This window comes from Barbus barbus (genome assembly GCF_936440315.1).
Source record: "Barbus barbus genome assembly, chromosome: 27".
Classification (NCBI taxonomy): domain Eukaryota; kingdom Metazoa; phylum Chordata; class Actinopteri; order Cypriniformes; family Cyprinidae; genus Barbus; species Barbus barbus.
The window spans coordinates 2,981,988-2,996,172 of NC_136755.1; the positions used below are offsets into that span (position 1 = coordinate 2,981,988).

Genomic DNA, 14,185 nt, shown 5'->3' on the forward strand with positions numbered 1-14,185 from the left:
AGAGACATTATACACTTCTGCTCACCACATTCCTTTCTAGAAATTAGTAATTAGAGGTATTTCACCCTGCTAGGAGTTTTCTGCATGACTCTTCACTGTTTTTAGTTCATTATGGTATGTGGAAGTGTTTGCGGTGAGTGAGTATTTATCGCACTTACATTTTATCTAGCATTTGAGCTTCTTCAAATATGAGACCTTATGTATAGATGTATATTTTTTTCGATGAGTTATAAGTCAGTCAAATTGTAAGTAAAATCATGAAAAACATTGTAAAAGCATGTGTGAGGACATATGTACTGTATGTTTGAGCAGTACAGCGGTGCTGGTGTCAGTCCATTTGCACATGCTTCACGCCAGCAGGAGGTTTTCTTTCTTCTCACAGCTTGTCTCTCTCTTTAAAATGGTAAATATGCCATTTACATAAGAGACAAAAGGCTGTGCCCTGCTTTAGGTCCATTTTCTGTTGAGGTGCATTAGATAAGAACAGCACACAGATGAAAAATAAAAGAGGTCAAACTAAAAATACCCGTCTGAAATGAGTGCAATTGGATCCTTTCTCTTCAGTAAAGCTTTAAAATCATTAATCTATATAATACATATGTCTTTATGACATCAAAACAAAAACTCTAAAAGGTAATCCTGAGAGATAAATTCAAAATGTTTTTTTTAATTAAGTTAAATTTTAACTCTAACAATATCAAGCTCCTATAAGACATCAACGCCTTTTTTAAACAACAAGCAGCACTCATGAGTCGTGTTTTAGTTGATTTCTGAGGAGTTTCTCTGCCAGTGCACATAAAATTGAAGGCCATGTGAGTAATTAGCCAGTGACGTCTGTGATTAGAGGACGAGCCAATTACAGCAGAGGGAAGGCGGGGCTTGCGTTGCTCCGCCCCTCTCTCTGCTCGTCTTTATGTATGTGTGTGTAATCCCAGCGCTGACCCAGAAAGCGCTCAGCAGCAGCAGCTCCTTCACTCTAGGCTACAGTCACTGGAGATACCTGCGCTGCTTTACAGAGACTGAGAACAAGCAAACAGCATCTCTACAACCACACGATTCATTTGACGGTATGTGTGTTTTAGATAGAGTTCATTGTGCAGGCTGGATCTTTTGTTCATTTTTAAATGTAACGTTTGAAATCAGGACATATTGCCGATATTTAAATATCTGGACATATGGTTGGATAGGTTGTGTTCTTCTTATTTTTTAAGTGTATTTTTATTCCTAGTTTTTAAATGTTTTTATACCTAAAAAATATGTTGCTCTAGTGTGGTATGACTTTTGTTCGTCTTAGAAAACAAAAAAATGGTCAGTAAGACAATATATCATTAATATTACTACATTTGTAATAAGCGTCAGTATTTAAGTGTTTTTAATGTTTGCATCTATATACGCTTTATATTTGAATTACACTTTATATTTGCATTATTGCTATGCAGGGCTCGAAATGAACATAAACGCTTGTGAGTGTAGAAGACGCTTCAACTCTTCTCTAAATACACAGTAAATGCAGTAGTCTGCGTGCTGATGTTTAACGAAAGTTTCTCTGTGGTCTGACAGAGATTGTGAAAGTCTGTAGCCTATGTTTAATTTAGACAGATTTCATCTTCGTAGAAAGCAGAGGAGAAATTCTTTGTTTATGTAGACAGAGAGGTGAGGCTCCTGTAGACCCCAGACGACATTGTCCTTTCATCTCTTATTTCAATCTCAAATGATGACATGGAAAAAAAAGCTGTGCACTTCCAAAAATTCGCGAGTAATTCTTAAACATATGTTCCGGTTCACTCCTGAAGCTGTAAGAGATAAGAGATGACAACACTGGGCAGGACGTTTACTGACAATGAATAGGACTGGTTCAGAAAAGAAAAAAAGGGAAGTCTGCATGTTCTAAACTGTATGATTTAGAAAGATTCATTATATGTTGTATATTTGCTTCATCTAGAGATCATAACCAGTTGATATGATTAATACTTGATTATAATTGCATTGTAATCTAGTTTAATATAATACACGTTTTCAAAACTCAAAACATTGCCCTGTCATGTGAGTAGATCCACTCAGTTGTGCAATTGTGTCATTATCTGTGGCTCACATGTATCTGGCAGTGGCTTGGCTTTGTTTGCTGAACACTTTGTCCACCTCCCTGCCTATTATTGTTTTGATCCTCCTGGCGGCTCCTTGATGCTCCTTACTGCAATATTTCTTCTGCAAAGGGCTCAAATCATCATATATCTGCTTTAAGCTTGCAATCATAATGGGTTCTACAGGTGTTGTTAACAATGCTAAATAAAAAAATATATAGAAATAAAAGGGAAAAAAAGGAAACACACTTATATAAAACATTCTAAAATACTGCTAAAACAACATATTTGCTTGCTTGTAACTTGAAATTAAATGTTCACTACTGATGGTTTTCAAGAAACTGAAAGTGTTTGTCAGCTGATAATGAGAACCTGCTTGAATATTTGCCCCTGACTGTTGCCATTCCTCTCATATCTCTGCAGTGGAGAAGGCATGGCTGAACACATGATGATGACTATGACTCATGGCTCTACTGGTGGAGGCCTGCATGGGTATCGCATGGGAATGAACGGCCCTTCTCCGCACGGACACCAACCTGGTCTGCGGACCCTTCCCAACGGGCAGCTCATGCACTACAGCAGGGGGCCGCAGAGCTCCATGGAGGTGGCTATGAGGCAGAGGAACGTGATGAACAGCGTCATGAACGGTCAGGTCAATGGCCAGATGAGCGGCGGACACCCCCACCAAATGCAGCAACCCAATATGATGTACGTAGGTCCAAATCAGCAACCGCAGGGTCACCATCAAACCCAGCACCATCATATGCACCCCCAGAGCCAGCACCCACAGCAGTATATGGGTGGAGGAGGCCTTACACCATCTCAGCAGCTTATGGCGAGCATGCATCTTCAGAAACTCAATACCCAGTACCATGGGCATCCACACGGACCCATGAACGGCCATCACATGGGAAATGTCCAGCACAGAATGGGTCCTGCTCAGTTGGCAGGCATGCAGATGGGGATGGGTGGGCCAGCGTTGGGGCTCAACGTCATGGACATGGACTTGATTGATGAGGAGGTTCTGACGTCCTTGGTGCTGGAGTTTGGGCTGGACCGTGTTCAAGAGTTGCCCGAGCTTTTCCTTGGACAAAATGAGTTCGATTTCATCTCGGACTTTGTGTGCAAGCAGCAACCAAGTACTGTCAGCTGCTGAAGTTCTGCTTCTGGAATCAGAGAAAGACTTTGTCGCCAAGAAGAAGCTGGGGCAAGACAAGAAATGCTAAAACAACCAGGTTCTCCGTATCTGTGAAGCTGTGCTATGCATGTTGTAGAGCACACTGTATTTCAATGAGGGAAAAGACTTCTGGATGTTCTTGAGCACAATTGTGGCTTTGGCGAGCAGGCCATGTCTTGTCCTATTTGTCATCCTGGATTAACAGTGACCTAGTAGTGTCCCAGGCTTGAATGTAACTTCACATGGTGGAAAAAGAAGTCTGCTTGGAACTTTGCAGAAACTGCTTTGCCTCCTCAGGGGGCAACTAGAATCAATAGCATTTAGAAATGTATTTATGTATAACACCTACCAAAAAGCAGACATGATCTGTGGTGATAGAGACTTGCCTTTTCTCAAACTAACCCCATGACTTGTGATAAAAGACCTCTGAATGAGTATGTTATGTGGGAATTGAAGGCTGGTACTTCAAAATGGGTTGTTTTTCCAGTAGCTCTTAATAATGGTTAAGTATGAAACATTCTTCATGCACAGTGTTACACTGTACATTTGGTTATTTCCATTCTACTACTATTGAAATTGACTTCCTAGTGAAAATTTGTCACTTTTAACACTTTTTCTACGTCTGACTAAATATGACCCAAAATGAGTGTCTCACATTCACTATAGGATGTCTTGATACTTTCAGGAATATTTCTGTGTTAGAAAAACTTGCCTGGAAAATGGTGGAATGTTTTGTAGTCTCCCTTCCCAAACGCTGAGTCTGTGCTCCCTGCTGACGAGTCTAAACTGCCTTAGTTTTTTACACAGATACCGATTAATATTCACTGTAGACATTCTTACCTTGTTCCACAGAATGAGGAGGAAACTGCTGTCTTTTTATGATTCAAACAGGTGGCCCACAGTCTTTATTAAGCCACATGCTGCGTAAAGGATTAAATCTTCCACTTGTTTCTAAATTAACCTGAATGTCAATAGTTGAACTACTGTTCGAAACAACGACTAACCATAACAACAATTTCCTGATGAGCCAAACTTACAAACTAGCATAAAATATTGCTTCCCTCCTCGCTCCCCAAACACTGCAGGTTTAAACCTGATTACATTTAAATTACACTTACAACCTTCTTGTTAATTGAGGTCAGCATGGTCAGTCATCTCCGATGGCCTGATAATTACAAAATGGACATGTTCATTTGCTTGCTATTGCTCAGGGTGTAATGAAGAGTTGGGAACGGCCCGCCTGCCGAATTTGACAACTTCCTGTGTCGTTATGTTGCCAGTTCTTGAGTTCTCTGTGGGGGTTGGGTTGGTATGGAAATAGCACAGCAATACAGTACTAGTAGGTTAATCTGTTCCGCCAGAGCCAGGCTCAACTCCCTCGACGCTACCCTCCCAGCTCGGCCAATTTTCTGTACGTACGGCTTGGGATTGTGAACCGGTGCCACCGAATATAAAAAAAAAAAAGCACAAACAACTTGATGGGTCATATCCTGTGTTTTACAACTCCATCTTGGCTGATTGTTTAGGGCTTTGATTCATAAGGAATGGGAAAATTCCGAGTTTGATTTCGTCAGCTGCATTTCTCGTAGCAGTAGAGACTGGAACGTCTTCCCCTATATCCTTATTGTGTAATTTGTGAAACTTGGATAATTATAAACAAACCACATCTAGAAACAGAAAATCAAATGATCTGTAGATTTGTAGTTGATGATTTGAATAGTTTTTCACATTCCCAGTGATCCAATCCTGTTAATTTTTGTTTCGTTCTGCTAAAACTCTTAAACGAATGCTACTTGAGTTTGTCAATCTGTAAATCACAAACCACCCCGCAGATGTGTCAGAAAGTCCCTTGCAGGTGCGATTGTTTGTTCTATTTCAAACTATGTGCTGTCATGTACTGTTGCCAAGCTCCCACAAATGCTTTTTTTTTTGTTTAATGTTATTGATTATGTCTTAAGAAAATGTATTTATTTTCATTGAAAATAAAATATTTATTTTAAGAAAAGGCTTCAGTGAGTGTTATTGCTTGTAAATTAATTTAATGTTGCTAGTGACAAAAGGACACAATTCACACACTTTGTGAACTGACATTGATTTATTTTTCCCTCAAATTAAAATAAAAATGAAAAAATTGCCATCAAACCCATCTCTTACAATATCAAAATGTGTTGCATTTAGTTTTATAAATTCTGGCATAACTAAACATCAGGTGCTGAATGCAACAGACTTGTGAGATGGTATGAAATGAGCCACTTTCTGAAAAAAAGTGTAGATATTGAAGCACTCAACAGGGTGGCTGTGCTTATTTAATTTAAAAAGCCAACTGCAACAATATTGTATAAGCAAAACTGTCTGGCAAAAATCACATTTGATAGTAATTATGATTCTTAATCCCAAACACTGTGACTGCAAATATATTGTCAGTTGAATTATTTCCATATGAAAAAATGTATTTACTCCTGTCAGAACATAAATGTTTAGAAAATATTTAGGTAACACTATATTTCGATAGTCCACTTTAGACATTCTACTAACAGTAAGTAACTTTGTAACTGCATGTTGACTAGCAGAATATTTGTAGACTGTCTGCTTAATATCTTCTAACACTTTTTAATGGGTCCACAACATACAACATACTGACTATGAGAAACTTTGCAAGTGTATGTCAACTTAATCTACTAACCCTAAACGAAATGTTCTATTGTGAATAAAATATCGGCTCATGTGATTTGAAAGTCTTTTAGTTTTCATTTTATTCAAATGTAAAAAACGTCCCAACACGTACAATTTCAATGTAATTTGCGATCTATAAATTTCACATCTGAAAGAGAGGTGTACACACATTTTTTTTGTGTACATCCGTTCTCTGAATCATATGTACACACATTTGAGAAATGATCATAAGATCAAATGTAGGATGGTTTCTACGCAATTTTATAAAAGAGGCCCCAGGTCTTCAGCCCTGCTCCTGGGAACCCACTGTCCTGCAAAGTTTATATGTTTAGTTTATAAACTTAGCAAAGTTTATACTATTTCATTATAAGTCCTGTGACATTTAGAGTGATCCTGAAGACCTTGATTAGCTGGTTTGTGTGTATTTGAACAAGATTATCCCATAAGGGTCCCCAGAAGCAAGGATGAATACCTATGATTTAAAGGGATAATTCACCCAAAATTGCTGTTAGTTTACACACAGGCCATCCAAGATATAGATGACGTCAGTAAAACATTAAAGATGATTTTTAACCAAGCCCAAGGTTCTTGGTGATTTATAATATGCAAGTCAATGGGTGCTGTAACTTTGAGAAGCAAAGAAGAAAGTACAGGAAACACAACATTAATACCCAAGGCTGCTGATGACATATTTAGGCCTTATAAAGCGATGCAATGCAATATGGTTTTCTGCACAATCAAGAGTCTGGAGCTTAAGCTTTGTCACATAATGATATATGTGTGGTAACAACGTAGCGCATTACTGACGCTATTGTTGTTTACAAAAGAGAGGAAGGACGTCTGTGCAGACTGTGGCATCATCAGCCTCTGTGATGCCAGGTTATGCTTTAACTGCTGGTGGTGAACTGGTTTGGTCTGCACACGCATCCTTCCTTTTTGTTATAAACAACAATGGCATCAGTTCAGGCATGATTTTGTCACCACCCATAAAGGCCCGTTCAAACCAATAACGATAACTATAAAAATAATGATATTAGCGTCCACACCAGCAAATTATATTGTCTGTTTATTCGAAGTGCATGCTCATCTGCCGCTTTAAATTCTCGAGCTCATGACAGCGGGATTGATTATGATTGGCTGTCAATATTTTTTATTGTTCATCAGCTTGAAAAAACAAACAAAAAACTATAGTTTCTCTGTGCCTTTATCGTTATAGCTGTGGTGTGGACTCTGCTATTCTTTAATATTGAGAACAATTTTTACAACTATATCTTAATCATTATCTTTATAGTTATCGTTCCTGGTGTGACCCGGCCTTAGGTTACCATGTGACAGAAAGCTTGAGCTCCAGAACCGTTCTCTGAGACTCGGGATTTCGGGATTTTTTACAATACTGTTGTAAATATTGCTCAGTATCTTGCACAATTTCACTGCATAAGATCTGGCCTGAGAGTGAGTAAATTAACAGCATTTTTTTTTTTCTCACATGGTTTGCTCAGTTGCAGAGTTTAGCTTTATTTACATAATTCCAGGTGTTTTATTTACAGGTGCCTCTTAAGATTTTAGAGCAGATCTGTTGTCTGAGAGTGGATGTTCCTATAGTCGACAATATAATCCGTCTTACTCAGTGGGATCAGGTCTGAGCGTGTCATCTGATGGACAATTGCTCACAGTCTATTGCTTTGTTCTGTGTCGAACACGCCAGACTCCATTTACATAAAATCCATAAAAAGAGATGGGCTGAAACCTGTTACCAGACAGTGGATTCGGACTTTGTATACTGTACTATATTATTCACTAAGCCAATACTAGCCAATGCATTTCTACAAAACCCAGCTTTCATGTTTAAACAGTAACTATAACACCAATATCCATATGTATGAAGTGGATATTAATCAGTGGTATATATATATAGCTGAATGATCGCAAATCCACACTGCATGCTAATCATATCACAGTCGCAGCCATGACATGTCACTGTCTAGCACCTCATTCAAACCACACTTTATGTTTAAGTTTATTAGCCTGAGTGCTGTGAATTTAGATAGGACTGAGATGAATCATTCTGGATAGCTGTCTGATAACTTGTTAAACCTATTATTAAAACTATAAAGAATGTGTTTTATTTATTCGTTTATGAGTTCATTTCTGAGTTGTTCTCTTATTTGACCCAGACATTTGAGTCTTTATAGTAACAAGGCGTGTGTTTCTGAATCAGTTTGTTGTGTTTGGAACGATTTTAGAGTCTGATAGCGTCTGATACTCAGTTGTTTAATGTATGATGCCCTCTGTAACTATCTACAAAGTTGGCAAGTATATCCTAGGTAACAATTTTTGGGTTTTGAAATATTCCTAAAATATTAAAATGTCCAGTGTTCTTGTCATGATTATAACATTATTTGAAAGTTACAAAAACATTTCTTAAAATATTCACCAAAAATATAATGTTATTTGAATGTTTATTCGTAGTGTTATATGAGCATTAAAATGTCATGTTTTACTGTTGTGCATATAACGGTATTTGAAGGTTACAAAACGTTTCATAAAACATTCTTTTTTTTTTCACCCAAAATATAACATTATTTGAATGTTTATTTGTAATAAGAATGTGAACGTTTCTCCTAAGCATTATGAGAGGAAAATCTTGAGGACGTTCTGAGATTGTTGTTCTAAGAAATGTTTTCAAAAACGTATTTTAAATATCAGTAATTTTATGAGAACATAACTTCAAGAATGTTTTGTTCTAACATTTATATAATGTTAGTGAAGGTTGTGACAACATTCCCTGTTAGCTAGGATGAGTGTTTCAAAATCTGTCATGCTGTATGTATTCCAGCTTTTAATCATAAAGTACAAGCTTTTCAAAGAATGCCCTAAGCCATATTACCTCTGATGCTGATACACATCGACATGCAGACATGTACAAACAGCTGTAATCTCTCAGTGTTACGATATGTTTGTTCGCAACGCACAAATCAAGTCATCATGAAGACAGTCGCTGTCTTGTGCTGGCACTGGCTGCTCATCGTCACGTCTCCACCCTGTCTATCAGACGGCGTTCCTCTTCTCCCGCTTGACTCATTCAGCCTGTGTCACTCTGTCATATGTGTTTGTAGACAGGTGACTGCAGTGGGCTACACCAGTAACCAAGCAATATTCAGTCATCGCTCAGTTAAAACTGAAAACAGTATGACTGTACTTCTGTATTTGGCCTGTTTCATACCACATGATTAACCAGAGAGTAAGTGGCAAAATAGCAGGCTCACAGAGTGCTTTCACGCTGACAGCATTTCTGCTCTGTACCAGAGCTGCAGCTCTACACAGAAAGTAAAGTGGTTTCTACATGAGTATTTGTTTTATTAATGGCTATATGCAGTTAAAAATTATATGAGGAGCTGGCCATTAAGTACGGAAGTTCTAAGCGGCCATGCATTATTATAATTGTCTTGTTTTCTCGTGATCACGACTTAATTTTCTCGTGATCTCGACATAACGAAAGTTGTTTTGTCATTATCACGACTTAATTTTCTCTGTGTATTCGGCATGAGAAAATGCTATAGAAGCAGCATCATCGCAGCATCATGGATGATCGTATTCGCTTTTACTTTGATCAGGGACTCACTCAAACTGAAATAATAAAAATAAAAATATGGTATAAGTACCATCCCAAATATTGAAGGTGTTGTGTGTGTGACCGACTACATTGATCCATGATAGAATACTTTTCATGCATATTCATACTCGGACATTTTAGCTCTGTGTCTGTCAGTGATTGACGACTTACACATAAGTGTTCGACACTTGAGAAGGAGGCTGTCGGGTCTGCAACTTTATCGTCGAAGACAATATAGCGACCCTGATTTTCTCACAATAGCTACAATTACGTCGTGAGAAAACGGTTTTTACGTTGAGATCATCAACTTTCGTTATGTCCAGATAACGACAAAACAACTTTCGTTATGTCGAGATCACGAGAAAATTAAGTCGTGATAACGACAAAACAACTTTCGTTATGTCGAGATCACGAGAAAATGAAGTCGTGATAACGACAAAACAACTTTCGTTATGTCGAGATCACGAGAAAATGAAGTCGTGATCACGAGAAAACAAGACAGAAAAATTATAATAATGCATAGCCGCTTAGAACTTCCGTAATTAAGAGTTATTTCTTAGTTAGAACTTTATCATTGCGAAATCTAATAGAAAAAAGAGGTCACATTTACATCCACGTAGTAATTATTCTAAAACAATGACAAATAAACTGTCATTAAACTGTAAATTAAAGCTTAAAGTGTTAGTTCACCCAAAAATGAAAATTAGCCTCTGTTTTACTCACCCTCGAGGCATCCTAGGTGTATATGACTTTCTTCTTTCAGAGGAATCCAATCGTAATATTAGAAAATTGTTATATAAAAAATTGCCCTGGCCCCTCCAAGCGTTATCATTGCAGTCGGCGGGTGTTTCTGTTGAACAGTCCACAACACGTCAAATAAAACACGCACATCTATAATAAAACGTGCCTCACATGGCTCCAGGGGGTGAATAAAGGCCTCCTGTAGTGAATCCATGCCTTTTTGTAAGAAAAATACCCATATTTTTAAACGTTATAAACACTTTTCTGTCACATCCGCTATCTGTTGTACGAGGAAGCCGTTCCGGCGGATGATGTTGGACGTATGTGTTGCACTCATGCCTCTGAGATATGCTAGTCTCGCGAGTTTGTTTACAGGAGCAAAGTTTCCTTATTTTAGCAAATGAAAACCAGTCTCCTCTTTGCCTTTCTCTACATCGAAATCCTCCGACAGTTTTCTTTACAAATCCCCTTTAAAGGGCTAGTTCACCCAAAAATGAAAATTCTGTCATTAATTAATTACTTGCCCTCATATCGTTCCAAACCCGTAGGACCTTCATTCATCTTCAGAACACAAATTAAGATATTTTTGATGAAATCTGAGGGCTGTCAGATCCTGCATAGACGGTAACACAACTGCAATGTTCCCAGTCCCAGAAATGTAATCAATGTTGTTTACATTAAGCATGCACGCATTTTCTCCTGAACGTAAACAACGCTGACTACGTTGATTACGTTCTGGGGCAAGTGGGTACATGCATCACGTTACTCTCCAAAATGGGGGAAGACGATAACTCGGGGAGAAGAATTGTTGAATAAATCATGTTATTTTAGTTTTCTTTGCGCACAAAAAATTATTCTCGTAGCTTCACAAAATTGAAGTTGAACCCCTGATGTCACATGGACTGTTTTACCGATGTCTTTGCTACGTTTCTACTGGGGACATTGTAATTGCATTGCTGTCTATGCAGGGTCTATGCAGAAATTAAATATCTTAATTTGTGTTCCAAAGATTAACAAAGGTCTTACAGGTTTGGAATGACATGAGGGAGAGTAATTAATGACAACACTTTCATTTTGGGGTAAACTATCCCTTTAAATCATCTGCATTGTGTCAGATTTACTGAATGGAAACAGCTGAGGCAGACTACTTGCATTAAATGGGAGAATAGAAAAAAATGTAATGTGGCAGCTCTAGCCAATCAGCAAAGTCATCATCGCTTGGTATTTATGACAGCTCATGTTGACAACACCAATGCAGATGCAATTAAGAGTTCCTGATACCTTAAAAATAGCCGTTAAATGGTTTGTGTCATGAAACGTGTGCTCAGTCTTGCTCTATACTGTGCATGCTCAATGGCAGGGCCAACATAAAATATAGAGTTTTTAATGTAATTTGGGGGTTGATAACTAGAGATGCACGCTGACCCGGCTGAAAATCGACACAAATATGTGACAATTCAAATCGGTTGAGACATTAAACAAATCCTGAGACAACTGGGTAGGATTTTATATGAATGTATCTCTGAGGGGAACTGACTGTCTTCAGAAAAGTTTATATAGTATTTTCTTTTCATCTTGCCTCAGTATAATGCATATTAAAGGTGCCATAGAATGCATTAATACAATATTTTAATTGCTCTCTGATATCTACATAGAAGGTATGTGGTTTAGGTAAGTGCAAAAATTCTCCAGAAACAGTTTTACATGTCCATTTTCAACCCTAGGATTTCTCCCCAGAATGAAACAGTCTGTTATTGGCTTATGTGGAAGGGTCATGAATAATAATGTTGAGCTCTGTTCTGATTGGCTGTTTCACAGTGCGGCTCATTTCAGTAGCTCACAGGAAGGAAACACAGGGAAAATATATATTTCAATACTTTCTCGCGCAGTTATATCGTTGGGTAATTATACTGTAAATAAAATGCGGGCATCAGGGAGCCGCTATTAATATGCTGGGCATTGAAACTGTTTTCAAATGCACGATCGCATTTTACTTTCGAGATTCGCGATTGCACGTACTCTGTTTATACTATGGAGTGGCAGTACTTACCAGACATTTTACAAGATCAGATTTTACAGATCTGTAAATCATTTGCCATCATCCTCAGGCATCTCTCATTTCTCTGTTTATGTGGTAAGTGAAATCTTATGTACTGTAACAGGCTACAGCTAGCAACGAGCTAACCATGTCCCTTTAGTGGCTCGCGTTATTTTATTAGAACGCGTTTTTTGCTTTCCGTGCCTTTCTGAATACAGACACCAACCCATCCCTGCACTTCACATCCCCTGCACAGCCTGGAACATAACATTTATTTCCATGATCTGCCATTTTCGCTGTTCTCCTCACTCTTATTTCTTCACAATACCTGCAGAACTTCTGATGGTTCGGCTGGCGGCTGGCATAGAAAATGGGCGGGTACATGCAAATATTTGGGGCATAACTATTAGTGATCCCGACTGTTACGTAACAGTCAGTGTTATGTTCTGATTTGCCTATATTTCAGTGGTCTTTTTTATTCACGAGATTTATATAAGAAGGAGGAAACAGTGGTGTTTGAGGCTCACTGTATGTCATTTCCATGTACAAAACTGCTATTATTCAACTATGCCAAGGTAAATACAGTTTTCAATTCTATGACACCTTTAAGGTAGTGTTTATAAGCACAGCGCTGCTTAGTTTACAGTGGAAAACTAAGGGAATGCTGTATTGCTGCTGTTCCATAAGCACCACCTGCTGGCAGAGAGTGAATTTGTATTTTAATTCAGCTCATCTGCTGTTTTTTAGGTAGTATAGTTTCACAAAACTAAAGCCAGACCATTCTGTTTTTGCTACAAATTTTGAAATTATACAATCTATACCTGTATGCAGCATCTTTGTTTGGATCATGATTAAAGGACATTAGCTGCCTCTATTTTTAACAAAGTCTCAGTTTGTTAGAGATGTATTTTATTTGTCTTATTTATTTATTTCATTTGGGATTTCTTTTAGAATTTCAATTTCGTTTTGTTATTTGGCATATTTCACAATGAAATGTACAGGATTTTGTCCAAGCAAAATTGGTCTTAAATCTAATTTTGTTAAATATAAATAAATAAATTGTGAGAAAATTGGATTGTGAGTTGAGTGAATTGTTACATCCCTATTTATAACTATTTAAAATTTGCTACTGAAATGTGAGTTTGGCAAGTAGTTTTTAAGATAAAGTATGAAAATTTACTTCATGAAGACTTTGGAATACAGACCTAAGGTTGAACTGTTTTTAAAGAAGTTTTGATTATAAAATATTGTAGTAAATGTTGTAATATGACACATGACACAGCCCACTATAGGGGGAGGAGCCCACTAAAATTATTTAAAGTAGCATTTCCTTGGCAATGCAAGGTCTGATTTCAAAAAGGTTTAAGTTTTTAAATAACATCTAAGTAAGGATCATTGCTAAAATATTTGATAGGAAAAAGGCAATAAATAACGATCACCAAGAGGTTAAATGCTCAAGATATTTTCACATTTTTACAGCTCTAATTTTACAGCTGTAGCTTTATATTTTACTGTTGAACACTCTTGATAACCTTTCTAACTCAAACTTTCTAACTTGTAGATTTTAAATAATGACTGAAATAGCCTTCGGGAACATAGTGGTTTAATAAAATAGTTTGTGTGTCTGGCATTGAGCATCAAGTCCAAATTATTTTTCAATCTATGGATGAATAATTTACTCCTGCATTTTATGTGGCTTTATAAAAAGCTTACATTGCATAAGATTTACATCTTCATATTTTATATTGACTTTGGTAAACATAGGCTCCTCGTTGAAGCTGCAGAAGACTCCTGCTAGACAGCAAGATGCTCGAGTGGGTTCTGGGAATACTGTAACCTGTTAATATGGGCGCTAAAATAAA

The 14,185-nt window shown here is 37.6% G+C and overlaps 1 protein-coding gene across 1 annotated transcript; it reads left to right on the forward strand.

Moving 5' to 3' along the window:
• Positions 1-939: 939 nt before the first annotated feature.
• On the forward strand, positions 940-5,360 carry LOC306847678 (cbp/p300-interacting transactivator 3-like). The gene is made up of 2 exons (XM_079381776.1): positions 940-1,067; positions 2,505-5,360. The coding sequence occupies exon 2, from the start codon at positions 2,515-2,517 to the stop codon at positions 3,235-3,237; it is 723 nt and encodes a 240-aa protein (XP_079237902.1). The 5' UTR covers positions 940-1,067; positions 2,505-2,514; the 3' UTR covers positions 3,238-5,360.
• Positions 5,361-14,185: the final 8,825 nt, after the last annotated feature.

Excerpts from the sequence above, each read along its gene's own strand:
- LOC306847678 (XM_079381776.1), top strand. The coding sequence starts at position 2,515 with ATGGCTGAACACATGATGATGACTATGACTCATGGCTCTACTGGTGGA.